At 36.8% G+C, this 14123-nt stretch overlaps 1 protein-coding gene across 1 annotated transcript; it reads left to right on the top strand.

Annotated features, from left to right (window-relative positions):
* The first annotated feature begins 222 nt into the window (after positions 1–222).
* UBA3 (ubiquitin-like modifier activating enzyme 3) lies at positions 223–13666 on the top strand. The gene is made up of 16 exons (XM_010294973.1): positions 223–342; positions 1314–1394; positions 4868–4950; positions 5506–5586; positions 6226–6269; positions 6601–6665; positions 7514–7669; positions 7788–7890; positions 8386–8499; positions 9885–9938; positions 10407–10443; positions 10524–10605; positions 12005–12105; positions 12206–12269; positions 12384–12438; positions 12883–13666. Exons 1-16 carry the CDS (start codon positions 223–225, stop codon positions 12969–12971), a joined length of 1329 nt encoding a protein of 442 aa, XP_010293275.1. The 3' UTR covers positions 12972–13666.
* The last annotated feature ends 457 nt before the right edge of the window (positions 13667–14123 follow it).

Genomic DNA, 14123 nt, shown 5'->3' on the forward strand with positions numbered 1-14123 from the left:
CCCCCTCTATGCATATTTGTGTTATTGCTTTCAAGTTCAACACATAAAACCCACTCATGCAAATGTTCATGCATATAACTTACATGCACAAAGAATATGCAGATACATTTGTATGAATGGTCAATAACTTAGGTATTTTTAAGATATATATAAAAAAAACATTTTGGAGGTGTGGCTTTTTCTCTATGATTTTGCAGCTGAATTTACTGTGTTCTGTGCAGAATGGCTGTTGATGGTGGGTGTGGGGACACTGGAGACTGGGAAGGTCGCTGGAACCATGTAAAGAAGTTCCTCGAGCGATCTGGACCATTCACACATCCTGATTTCGAGCCAGGCACTCAAGTGAGAAACACTTACTTTAAATAAAAAATTTGTAGTGTGTGTTGTAAACAGTTTCATTAATTGACTACCAGCAGTGTACGAATACTAAAACTGCATGAAAAGCTTATATTTTAATCACTTAACATTATGATTCTAGAAGAACATATTGTATTATTTTTATAAGCTTGTATTTCTAAATAGTACACTGTCAACTACAAGCTTGCTTTCATCATATATATAAATATATAAGAACATATGAATTATGCTCTGTCTGTGAGCTCCACATGAAAAATCGCAGCATTTGTCTCTCCATTTTTAAGTAATGAGATACAATAAGGATTTTTTTGTACTTAAAGAAGGAATTAAGGTTAATCTGAGTACTTAAAAAATTGGGAAGGATGTTTAGTAAGGAAAAGCAAAATTTAGACTTTTAATTATTTCTTCTGTTTTCCTTTTTTGGTACATTTTGTTTCAGAGCTTACAGTTGAATGTATTTTACTGTTACCTTTTTAATGTACTGTTCCATTATATGCTAGTTTGAGGCTGGAGTCTAGCAGAACAGTTCACAGAAAGCAGTTATATAGTTCAAAAAATTAAATTCTTTTTGGCCAGCAATATCTGTCTGTCTGTATTTATTTTGTATTATATATCAGTAAATTATTTGGAGGAAGAAAACACTATGCCCTTAAACTGAATAATCATAAAGGTGGGCCTTGGTTTTTTCATGGTCAAAATTAACATAGAGTACTGATATCAACAAAGGCCTTGTTTTTCTGTAAGTTGGGATATAGGAACTGCATGAACTCAACAACCAATTAAAGTCCAATGTGTAATTACTCCTGCAAGCACAAACTGTTTTATTGATCTAAGTTGTTTTATGCAAAACTTATTAGCCACTGAAAATTTACACATTTATAAGGGTTCTGAAGGAAAGGACAAATTATACTTTTTCCTATTTAGTGTATTAATTTTTTGTTTTATATTTTCCGCAGGCTCTTGAGTTTTTGTTAAGCACATGTAAAGTACTAGTTATTGGAGCAGGAGGATTAGGATGCGAACTGCTGAAAAACCTGGTAATTACTCAGTTTTCACCCTTTGCTGCTTAGAATCTTCTGTCTTCCCTTGAGGAAATTTTCTTTTCTACTTTGCTAATTTGGCATTTTTTGATGTATATAGCCACTACATTTCTAAGTTCTAATCAAAATGTATAAAGTACATGACAATACAGACAATAAACTTGAAGAATGCACTTTGTTAATAAGCTTGAAAGCTGGTAGGCTGTTATGTTGCATGTTATTTATTTCACTATCTCAAAGCTTGTCATGAGGGACAGCATGATGCTGTTTATGAAGTAGAGAAAAGAGTTCACCTGCAGCCTTAGTTATGGTCTAATCTTGGTAATTTTCCCTAATTACCAGTTCTAGGGAAATGAAGTAAACTAAGAACAAATCATGCTTATAATGATACAAGGAAGTGTTGTTTGGAATACAGTGGCTAAAAGGTATCTTTTCAGATGAAAAGCAATACTTTAAACTGTCATGAGTAGCTAGTACAAAGTTTCGTATTAACAGTCAGAGTTGAATTTTATTACAGTTTATTTTACATCTTTGGATTAATTCAAAGTGAGGTTGGAATTTCTGGAATTATTTATGTTCTTTCATAGTCAAATTAGTAGAGCCAGACTTGCTATGTCTATGGTGACCTTCATGTCTGTGGAATCCATTTGGCCTTCCCAAGTAGTGGCTGTCAGGTTTTCCAGTTCCTCAAGATCCAGTAAATCAGAGGTTGTCTTCAGAGCCTGAACACTCCCTCAGAGTGGCATCTGTATTGCTGAATTCAGCCTATGTAGTGGCAGCTTTATTGAGTCAGACCAACATGCACTCTCCTGTATGGAAATGGCTAAGGAGGAATACGTAGTAGTGTAAGAACAGGGAAGGACTATTGCAGTACCTCCCTGGTGTACATTACCAGAAGGCATTCTGTAGTGTTCTTGATACGGTGTTAGTTTACAATGGATTCTCTCACTATCTGTTCTGAGAAGCAATTTTTAAGTGTTTAAAAAGCAGTCAGGGGATCATGTGCTGTCAGACATTTACCCGATAAATGTGTATGAATGTAATTATCCTATAATTGAGGTGCTGGAGCGTGTCCAGAGAAGGGCAACAAAGCTGGTGAGGGGTCTGGAGCACAAGTCTGATGAGGAGCATTTGAGGGAACTGGGGTTGTTTGGTCTGGAGAAGAGGAGCCTGAGGGGAGACCTTATCGCTCTCTACAACTACCTGAAAGGAGGTTGTGGCGACGAGGGTGCTGGTCTCTTCTCCCAAGTAACTAGTGATAGGATGAGAGGAAATGGCCTCAAGTTGCGCCAGGGGAGGTTTAGATTGGATATTAGGAAAAATTTCTTCACTGAGAGGGTGGTCAAGCATTGGAACAGGCTGCCCAGGGAGGTGGTGGAGTCGCCATCTCTGGAACTGTTCAAAAAACATGTGGACGTGGCGCTTCAAGACATGGTTTAGGGGACATGGTGGCGTTGGGTTAATGGTTGGACTTGATGATCTTGAAGGTCCTTTCCAACCTTAGTGATTCTGTGTGTGATTCTGTGTGTGTAATGTGGTTTTTATCCTCACAGATGCACATATTTGCCATAGTGTATCACTCTTACCATGCTGACTGTGATAGTTTAGAATAATACTGTACCTCTCCATATTTCTATCTAATAATAGAATTTCTGTCCTTGCGGATTCCATGGAAAATGTGTGGATTGATACAATAATGTATGAAATAAGTTATTGCCTTCATTTATACCAACACTTAGCATTACTGTACTGTAGAATTTTTGTACTGCTATTTCAGTATTTCAACAGATTACCTCCAAGCTTGAGATGCTTAGTAATAGCCTCATTTAAAAGCCAGGCATTCCAGGACAATTAAGTTAGGGGTTGTACACTTCCAGCACTTGTGTATACAAGAGCATACTCCTGTTCTGGTTGCTGGTTTGTTACTGCAATGCTTAAACAGGATTTTACTTGAAGAGACTATGGCAGCTCCAAGGCAGGCTTTTTTTTTTTTTCCCCTTTGGTATTTTAGTGCTGGTGAATTTAACCTCTGCCCAGAGCTACTGTTTTATGCGTTTATTGGGACATAACAAATTCAATCTGTAGATAGCTTGTTGAGAGGGAGGATTTGTATGGGATAAGGGACTTCATAAATCTGCTGTGTGTGCTCAGTTCCCGTATCTTCCAAAAGGTTTTAAGTTGTCATGATTTATTGTTTTCAGAAAGATAAGCACATAAATAAATCCAGATTCTGTTCACATGTATTCATGTCTTTGAGACAATGAATATAGATTCAATAAACGCTCCAGTCTTTATGTTCTTGATGTCCCAGGCTCGCTCTTTTCTTTAGCAGGCTCTCCTAGTCTGCTTTGATAATATTGAACAAAAGCTGAACATTTATCAATGAAGCAAAATGATTGTTCAGCACCAAAGGGTATCCAGTCTGACATGCAGAAATTCTTGCTGCTTTTCTTACAGAAATTAATTTCTGTTCTGAAAAACTTTAGTCTAGTTGCTCATTTGTTTAATCACTTCCCCAATACAGCATTTCAAATACTTATTAAACATGGGATGGCTCTGTTTATCCAGAAAATGTAAAATTAAAAGTTTGAATGTCTTCATATATAACAAGGTTGAGTCTTAAAGGAAAAAAGGTAGGGGATGGGACTCAGTTTTTCAGGGGGTCCCTTCAGAACACCACAACACATTTCCTTTCTCTAAAACCAGTGTTTTGCAGCATTTTTTACCTTTAGCTACAATTCACATTGTTTCTTGTGTGTGATGTTATTACTTTATCATATCAGACCCGCAATACAGTTTTAAGACAATTTTACTTTAAATTCATTTGCCAGATCTAGTGATGGGCTGCATGCAAACAGAGATTAGGCAAAACATCAGAGGTTCAGTGTCTTCTTAGATAGCAAGGTGAATTTTTATGTTTGCGTTCTGTTCCAGCATTGAATACAGTGAGGAATGCTGGCTTGTATTGAACTGTGATTTGAGGGTGGATATGCCAGACTCCTTTATGCCAACTATGAAAATGGTGAATGTTCAAAAACTTAAAATTTTAGAGGACTTAAACTTTGTTTTTCTATTCCTGCCAAGCAAGGAAGTGCTTATGGTATTTCTTCAAATTTTGAGGTTTTGATTTACTCCAGTTGTGAGTGAATACTGCAAATTCCCCTTATAGATCAGCCTACTGTTGACTTCCCTGTGTTATGATAAGGTAGGCTAAAACAATGTTGCATTCAGTAGAACATCATCTTTGACCATTGAAATGTTACTAATTCCATCTGCCTAAATATCAGAATTAGCAACCCAGCAAAGAACGTCCTTTTAACAAAGAACAACCATATACCTGTCTGCACAGAGAATGAAGAGCAAATATGTTTGTTCCTCCAAAGGTTGCTTTTTTGGCATGTGGAATGAATTCTGGAGCACTGTAAGCATTTCATTTCCTATTAAATGAAGTTGACTATCTCTTTTCACAGGCACTGTCTGGCTTTAGACAGATCCATGTTATTGACATGGATACTATAGATGTTTCTAATCTTAACCGTCAGTTTCTGTTTCGGTAAGTGATATTTTCACGATTCAACTTTTGTTTTTTTAAATATACCTAAACAAAATGTGTGAATATGATCAAGATTTTGGTTGAACAAGATGTCATTAAAGATTACTGAATTTTCATACCACAGTGGTACTCATAATTAACTAAATGTTGCTTGTGATTTCTTCTTGTTTTGAGATCTGTGGTGTCATAGTTTGATCTTGAAGAAAATTAACGTATGTTCCTTAGCATTCAAATACAGCTGATGAGGACAGGTGACACCAAAGAATAATGCGCACAGATTGAGTTACCTATTTTTCTGGTACCCTTTTCCTCCAAGAAAAATGAAAAATGGTTGGATTTTTTGGGGGTGCTGATAATTATATTTACATGGACATACTTAGATGACTCCGGGGCTTTCATGTCTGATGCTTTATAGGGATTCCTTAATATTATCCATAGCAAGAAATTGTCCTACAGTAACAATTAGTCATTTAATTCAGTATTACAATGCATAGAGTCTGGAAGGATTGAATCTGCTAAAATAACGTATTTGAAATTGCTTGGGTTTTTCCCCAGACCGAAGGATGTTGGGCGACCAAAAGCAGAAGTTGCAGCAGAATTCCTGAACAACCGCATTCCAAACTGTGCTGTTGTAGCGTATCCTTTTATAGAGAAGTAGTAGCCCCAAAGGCTTCAAAAACCCTAGAAAACTCTGTAGGTGGTAAGACTATCTGAAGTATTTTGCTGCCAACCTCTCTTTTTCATACAATAAAGAACAGATTCACTCAGCTGGTGATTGAGAAGTCATTCTCAGTGACATTAGCATACAGGAAATATGCATGGGGAAAGAAGGCTGAGCTTTAAGAAACTATTTCGTATGTTTCCACTGAGTCTTTTTATTCAAATGCAATATTCAAAATTTTGACTGAGACAGTAGAATTACAGGTTTATTCACCAGTGTTTTGAGTATGTACTGGTAGGAGACATTAGTTTGTAAACACAGAACAGCATTTACTGATACAGGACTTTGTGAGAGCATGTTTTGAGCTTCCTAAATAGTTGGCCTGCTGAGCTTTCTCCTGTGTGTGACTATTGCATTATGTGTCTTACTTGTTTTGTCACATGCTACAGCTTCAGCTGTGGAAATTTTGAATCTTTCATTCACTTAGTTTTTTAAAAAGTGACATATAAAATTGTAGTAATAAATTACGTAATGTTTTGGCTTTAGGTTACTAAATAGAAAATAGTAAACTTAACTGCTTTATAAATACATTCCTTTACTGGGCTTACATTCAGATATTTTAAAAAGATTCAAGACATGGATGAAAGCTTCTATCGACGTAAGTGGTATTTGTTTGCCTGCCAAACACCCACTGGTGCTTTAGGGGAACATTGCAGTTGTTGCTGCTCGCTGCCTTTTCTTATACTTCAATTGCTAATTATTTCAGTCTTCTACAGTATACTGGATGTAGAAGTAACAAATAGACGAAACCTAAATGCATCTGTCATGTAGGTAATCCAGGGGACATAGTTATATATATAAAAATATAGTTATATTATAGTTAAACCACAGTCAGTTCCTGTAGAAAAGTTATGGACAGAATACTTTGCTTGTCTTTAAGAAGTATGGATTAGTATAGATTTTAAGTAACATTTTTTTCCCCCCCCTAGAGTTTCATATCATTGTTTGTGGGCTGGACTCTATAATTGCAAGAAGATGGATAAATGGCATGCTGGTAAAGTCTTCAATCTTTTAAAAGCCTCATTATTGCTTGAGTATAGATAACTAAAATTGAACAGATTTGTGTAGAACATGTCATTAAAATGAAGTGAGGGCTGTTGAGACTCACAGCTTTCTGTGCCTGTTTGTTTTCTTCTCTTTTTGTGAACAGGATAAAATGCATGCTCTCTTACCTGCCTTTTTCTTGTTAGCCAACATTTGTGCAGTGCCCTGCAGGGATAATTTCAAAGTTAGATTACATTGTTGTGGCCTTGTGCAGTCAGCTTTTGAAAATCGTAAGAAGGGAAGTTGCACAGCCTCTCTGGATGCTCCCATTGTGAACATTTTTTTTCATTAGCCAAAGAGTACTTAGTGTGCTGCAATTTGTAGATGTCATCTTTTGGAGCCCTGCCGCTACAAAGTAGTAGAAAGCTAGTCATTGAACTAGGTAGTTTTATCATTGTGAATTAGTTTATAAAATGACCTTGAGTATTTACCAGTACTTAAAAAAAAAACGCAAAACCAACCCCAAAACAACAAACCAAGAATCAAACCCCCAAATCCTTCAAACCAACTAACCATTTTTCTGGTCTACTATAAGGAAATAATAGCATTTATCAGGGGGGCAAGAGGAGGAGGAGGAGCTGAGGGGTGGAGGTGGTAGATGAAGTCCTGTGCATTGACTAATAAGTAGCATTTGACACGCTATGTACCCTTAAAATAAATTGTATGTTAAGCATTCAATCTTGTGGTGTACGATTAAGAATAAAATTTTTAGAATTTTTTTTTCTTCCTGCAACTTGTTTAAGAAAACCCAAACCAACAAAATAAAACCCAACAAAACCTCCCACCTTTATTTGTTAGATGTCCTTTTTACATTATGAAGATGGCGTGCTGGATCCAAGTTCCATCATACCTTTAATAGATGGAGGGACAGAAGGTTTTAAAGGAAATGTTCGCGTGATTATTCCTGGTATGACAGCATGTGTTGAATGCACGCTTGAGCTTTATCCACCACAGGTAATTGCAACCACTGATACTTCTTTTTTTTAGATTCCTCTGATTTGCTTTCTTTTCCTAGTACTATACATAATAGATTACGTGCTTTCTTCTGGTTTTCTTCCCCTGCCCACACCAGGTCAATTTTCCCATGTGTACTATTGCCTCTATGCCCAGACTGCCAGAGCACTGTATTGAGTTTGTCAGGATATTGCAGTGGCCAAAGGAGCAACCTTTTGGAGGTAATTAATGTATTGTACTGGTGCTAAACTGACATTTCTAATTTTAACTAATTTGTTTTGAATTAGGTATACGCAGCTGCTCTTAATAAAACAATTCTACCTCTTAACATGTGGCTTTTTGTCATATTGACTCTTAAGCCTCTGAGCTGGTGATGAATTTTTCTCTTCTCAGGCTCACTCTCCAGTTCCATATTTGTTCATGTGTTTTCCCTCTCTAATACTGCACAATGTCTTTCCTGACACAAAGTGTAACCTATAACATCTCTATAAATCTATGAAGTTAAGATAGTTTGTATATGGAATGTGTTAGAAATACAATGTTTGCAGAAATGATATTTTGATAATTTAAAAGTGTGAAGTTTTAATAGCTTAATGGGGTATTCGTTTTAACACAAGTTAAAACAAGCGTTTTTTTTTTTTAGACAAAAATAATGCTGTGTTTCTGAAGAACTATTATAACTGTAATTTATATACAAATTCTTAACTTTGCTGTAGAAGGTGTTGCACTGGATGGAGATGACCCTGAGCATATACAGTGGATTTACCAGAAGTCTTTAGAAAGAGCATCACAATTTAATATTAAAGGTGTTACATACAGACTTACCCAAGGTAAGGGTATGGCATTTCACTAAGTTTGTGGCATTTGCAATTAGGCTGGATTGGCATTCTTTGTATTTGCTATGACTAAGCTGGCAGTTCTGCTGAGAAAGAAATAGTTCTTTTCTCCCTTAACATCTTAAAACAGAAACAAGCAGCTTGTTTCCCATGCTAGCACAAATATTTTATGATGAATCAGATGTTTAGGCATTCAGGATGAATCAGAGGAACTTAGCTGGGACAAAACTGGACATTCTTTTTGCCATTTTATTTTTAACCTGGAGTAGCTCCATGGTTTACATTACACTGTGACCACTTTTGCTGGGTCAAAGAGTAGGAACAAAAGAAGGTGATCGCCTCTTTTAGCAACAGCAACACTTCATGCCAGTTGAGGCTGCTTAAGACTATAGCATCTGTTCTTTACTGCTGTGTATGCTGCTGTTCACATGCAGTGCAGAATGCTGTCACTCATTCAGTCATTTAATCAGCATTTTAAACACTAACCAAATAGAAAAGAAATGGAGAATCTCTTACTGAATCTCCAGAATTTTGGTAACTTTTAGCTATTTGTTGACTTGTAGTACTGGGAATGGATTTGAAATGCTGGGCTTGAAAGGCTGGGCTTGAACCTCAGTGTGCGCCTTTCTGTCAAGAAAGGGTGAACTGATTCCATGTGTGTCTTCCTCAGATTCCACCTAGTCTATTGTAGATGCTCTTTTTCTTTGCAGCAGTTTATACTGGCTTCTCTAGTAGTATTTTTTTGGTACAGATAAATGTCAACTCCAGTTACGAAATTATGTACATGCAAATGGCTGCACAGTTGAAGATGGCTTCATTATAAAGTACATAGCAGAAAGAAGGCAAAGATAGAAGTTCTATGCATGTTTTCTCAGGTATGAAGGGATACAAGTCAATAATGAGAAGCCAGAGGAACTTCAGACTACCTAGGAATTTGCTGCCTTTTTGGCAGGCCTGAAAAAAGAGTGAAACCTCCTTGTTCCCGATACAAACTTGTATGCATAGCAAATCTTGCTTTGTATCGGTGTATGTACTATGCAGTTTGCTCGATGGGCTTAGTAAGAAGAGTTGGATGAAGATGTCAATGCAGTTGCAGTTGCAGAAGGAATACCAAACCAAACCTCTTTCCTTTTATGCATTTCTACAGTTAAACAGGAATAGAACTGAGTTTTAAATTAATTTTCAGTGCTAAATGCAGAATACTTGTTTTTAGAATTTGTTCACTAGTTCTCTTTGTGTGATATTTGTACTTTATTGTTATAGAAATTCCTGGAACGTTTAAACTGCCTTTGGGTACACTCTTCTGTAACTATTCTGGCCAGAAGTTGTCTCAGTATAGTTTACTGGAAAAGACGAAGCTGTATATTTTATTTTTACAGGGGTGGTTAAACGAATTATTCCAGCAGTAGCTTCTACAAATGCAGTAATTGCAGGTATGCTAAAAGAACTCATTTCACTTCTGCTTTACAGACTTTAGCATTTTGTAAGGCAACAGTTTGGAATAGAGAACTCGGGGAGGATAATAGTGATTTTAAATGGATCTGATTTATTCTTACAGTCTTGTTTCTGATTTCCATAGAGAAACAGTATGTGACTGCATGAATTTTAAGCTCATGTATGACACTGGGAGTAAGCAAAAGCATTTGAGACCGGAAAAGTAAAAATAGTAATTGGAAAACACAGTATACAAATTTACCATAGTCTCAGATTAGTGCCAAATCTATGGTGTTAATGCATAGAGCTACCAGCTGCCTTCAGATGTTTATTTTTCTCTTCGCAAATTGTTACACTTGATTTTTACTTTTTTTTTTTTGTCGTTTCTTTGGTACAACTCTGTGCACTAATGTCTGCATGTTATGAGCTAGTAAGTGAAGAAATTGTTTTTTTTTTTCTCATTCCAGCTGTTTGCGCCACTGAAGTTTTCAAAATAGCCACAAGGTATTTTTATGTCTTATTAATAACACACATGATTTCCAACATAATGACATGTGTTAATACTAATGTATTTGTCATTATAGTGCATACATTCCTCTTAACAACTACTTGGTGTTTAACGATGCGGATGGATTATACACTTACACATTTGAAGCTGAAAGAAAGGTTAGTGCCATTAAAGGCTTGCAGAGTTGTTTCCTTGATGTAATCATAGAATCACAGGATCATCAAGGTTGGAAAAGACTTTTAAGGTCATCAAGTCCAACCATCAGCCCAACACCACCATGCCCACTAAACCATGTCCTGAAGCGCCACGTCCACATGTTTTTTGAACACTTCCAGTGATGGTGACTCCACCACCTCCCTGGGCAGCCTGTTCCAATGTTTGACCACTTTCTCAGTGAAAATTTTTTTTTCCTAATATCCAATCTAAACCTCCCCTGGCACAACTTGAGGCCATTTCCTCTCATCCTGTCGCTAGTTACATGAGAGAAGAGGCCAACACCCACCTCACCACAACCCCCTTTCAGGTAGTTGTAGAGAGTGGTAAGGCTCCCCTCAGGCTCCTCTTCTCCAGACCGAACAACCCCAGTTCCCGCAGATGCTCCTCATCAGACTTGTGCTCTAGACCCTTCACCAGCTTTGTTGCCCTTCTCTGGACTTGCTCCATTTATTGAATTTAAGCAGTTCTGTGTATTTCTGAAACTCAGTATTGAATGTCTTGACCTCTAGCACTGAAGAATAATAATAATATTTCTAAAGTTTCAAAAGCAGAAACTACAATGTTACTAATTTGCTACTTCTCCAGAGTATCATTTTCAGCATGTGGGATTTTTTTTTTTAAACTAATGTAGTTTCGGGGTCTAGTAGTGATGACAGTGGTGGTCTGTCCGTGTAGAGTATCAGGACTGTTTGCCTCTAGATCAACAGATGTTTTATTTGATATCCTGGTAATGAAATCTTTTATTTTACCTTTCAGTTTACCAAAAACTATTGCATAGTATATATAATGGCATATTTAATTGTTGCCTGTTTAGCCAAAGTGTCTTAATATTTGGAAAAGTAACTTCTGGTATAGGGAGGTTCTTCAGACAGCTATTTCTGTGGTGTCTGCTGGTGCAACATTGGTATCTCAACTGTTTCTGCTATGCTACCTGCAGAGGAAAACAGTACTTGACTTTGAAAGTGAATCCTGAAGATTTCCCCTGTAATACAGGAAACATGGTTTACAAAATAAGATGCTCAAACTTAAGATGACTCATAAGCAGATCTTCTCAAAAAGAGGTTATGACAATAATTTGAAAGTTTGTAGTATTAAATTTTATGTCAGATGAAAATTGTAGTTCATAAATACTTAGCTGCTCTTGGGAGCCAGTCAAACAATGACAGATTCATGAAGAATTGAGTTTCGTCAGGGATATTTGCAACAGTATTAATATTTCTGGAGCTGAAACTTAAAAAAAAAAAACAAACAACAAAACCACACAAATAATTTTGAGACGTTATTAGCAGCATTTTTAAAATCATATTTAACATAACGTGTTCTTGTGCTGCTACTTTGTAGGAGAACTGTCCAGCCTGCAGCCAACTTCCCCAAAACATAGAGATTTCCCCATCAGCTAAATTGCAGGAGATCTTGGATTACTTGACAAATAATGCTTCATTGTAAGTGTGCAACTATTCTGAATTATTTGATTATTTTTGGTAGTTTAGTGTTTCATTTTTACCTGATTGTCTGGGTTTTCTTTAAATGTTTTATGTACAGGCAAATGAAATCTCCTGCAATCACAGCAACTATGTATGGGGGAAATAAAACACTTTATTTACAGGTAATCTAAACACATAATTTTCTTTAATAATCTTAATTTATTTAAATTTACTTTCCTGAATTTGAAAGGAAATGTTTTGGCTGTTTTTTCCTTTTTTTTTTTTTTTTTTTGTAGACAGTAGCTTCAATTGAAGAACGAACAAGGCCAAATCTTTCCAAGACACTAAAAGGTATCATGCAGTTGTCGTGTAGATTTTCAAGATACTCCTCTAAACAGAGTCAATCAGTTTCATCCCTCTGTATGGCATGTTTGGCTTTATTTTGCACTGTGCAGTAGAATGTGCTTTATCCTTTTATGTGCAATATACCTTTCTCAACTGGTTGCTCAGGGATGAGCTTTGAATTGTTTAAATGTGAAGTGTGGGCAGATGCAGAGAAAAACTGCAACAAAGCAAGCTGATAACTGATGTAGATTAAACATACTTCAGTAGTGTTTTATATATTTCTTGACAAGATCTGTTAGTTTCCTGGTTGAATTAGACGAATATTAGTTTAGCCAGTGAGCTGTTTGCAGCCTTATTTCATCGTATTTATCGTCTGTGGGAATGGCATTCATGACTTCTTAATTTAAAAAACCACAAACTGCTGTACTTAAACTTTTCTTTCTGTTTCAGAATTGGGGCTTGTGGATGGCCAGGAACTTGCAGTTGCTGATGTTACTACACCACAGACTATGCTGTTCAAGCTTCACTTTACCACTTAATTTATTCATAAGTAAACCGCATATACAAGCGAGAGAAATCTGTTTCCACCTTGTAAAACACACGTACTCTGTGGGTGTTAAAGCAACCTGAAATGTTCATGTTAGTACTAGCATTGTTGAAGGTTAGGTAATGCAAATGAATCACCATATTCAGAATTGTACGTAGAAGCCAATATTTGGTGGATTATATTTGTATAAATGCTTATCAATGTACAGAACTCCAATGTATAGGAATACACTTTTTTCCCTTTTTTTTTGTTGTCAAAATGTTAATGTTAATATACTTTCAGACACATGGAAACTTTAAGGTGGCCAAAAGTCTTGTTTTCAACATGTGTGTGCTGCACACGTCTATGCAACAAGAAGACCCTTTAAAAGGAACCAATTTAAAATCTGGTTTTAAATTATGGCACTCCTATACACTTGCTTAGTCAGCTTGAAACCAAAAGAGGGCAGTAGATTTAAATGAGCATTTTCCTGTCAAATGTCCTTATTTGATATTGATTTTATCAATTTTATGAAAGGTGTTAAGTATGGAAGAGATTACTTTGTTCATGACAAAATGATAAACTGTACGTGAAAATACAGACACGTCAGCTCGCAGTCCCCAAGCAGCCCCTGTGCACGGTATTGCAGGATTATGTTCAAGTATCATTGGTGCTCTTAAGGTATTTATTAATAAAAAAATCATAAAGACACCTTAGTTTGTGGCTTGTCAGTGGACGTTCAAGATTAAAAAACCTAGGGCATCATTTAGCTGCTGCAGTCAGCGACCTTTCTGTAAGTGGCGCCGGACACCTCAACGTGAATTCTCTGACACACTTGATGCGTATGAACTGTGCTTTGACTTTACATCCTCCAGCCCTGCACTTGCACTGAAGCGGGTGCACTTCACTGTAGTTTTTGAACCGGTAATTTTTAACAGCTTTGCAGCCTTTGGAAGTGTTAAAAGGCCCCACGTAAGCAGTGGGACTTAAAGCAGTCAGTTGAGGTCTAGAAGAGCGTGTATTTAAGCAGCCGCAGGAAGCATTAAGAAGCGGGAACTAAAATTGTCCTTTTACTCTCTAATCAGGAAGAGTTGTCGCAACAGCAGGGGGACAGCCAGGGCCTGCTCTCCCCTACGACGGGTACCGAGGCGGAAGTGGAGCCGCG

Source organism: Phaethon lepturus, unplaced genomic scaffold (assembly GCF_000687285.1).
Source record: "Phaethon lepturus isolate BGI_N335 unplaced genomic scaffold, ASM68728v1 scaffold38099, whole genome shotgun sequence".
Taxonomy (NCBI): domain Eukaryota; kingdom Metazoa; phylum Chordata; class Aves; order Phaethontiformes; family Phaethontidae; genus Phaethon; species Phaethon lepturus.

Excerpts from the sequence above, each read along its gene's own strand:
- UBA3 (XM_010294973.1), top strand. The coding sequence starts at position 223 with ATGGCTGTTGATGGTGGGTGTGGGGACACTGGAGACTGGGAAGGTCGC. Across the intron at positions 12,106-12,205 it reads TTGACAAATAATGCTTCATT|GCAAATGAAATCTCCTGCAA; the intron begins GTAAGTGTGCAA and ends TTTTATGTACAG. Across the intron at positions 12,439-12,882 it reads TCTTTCCAAGACACTAAAAG|AATTGGGGCTTGTGGATGGC; the intron begins GTATCATGCAGT and ends TTTCTGTTTCAG.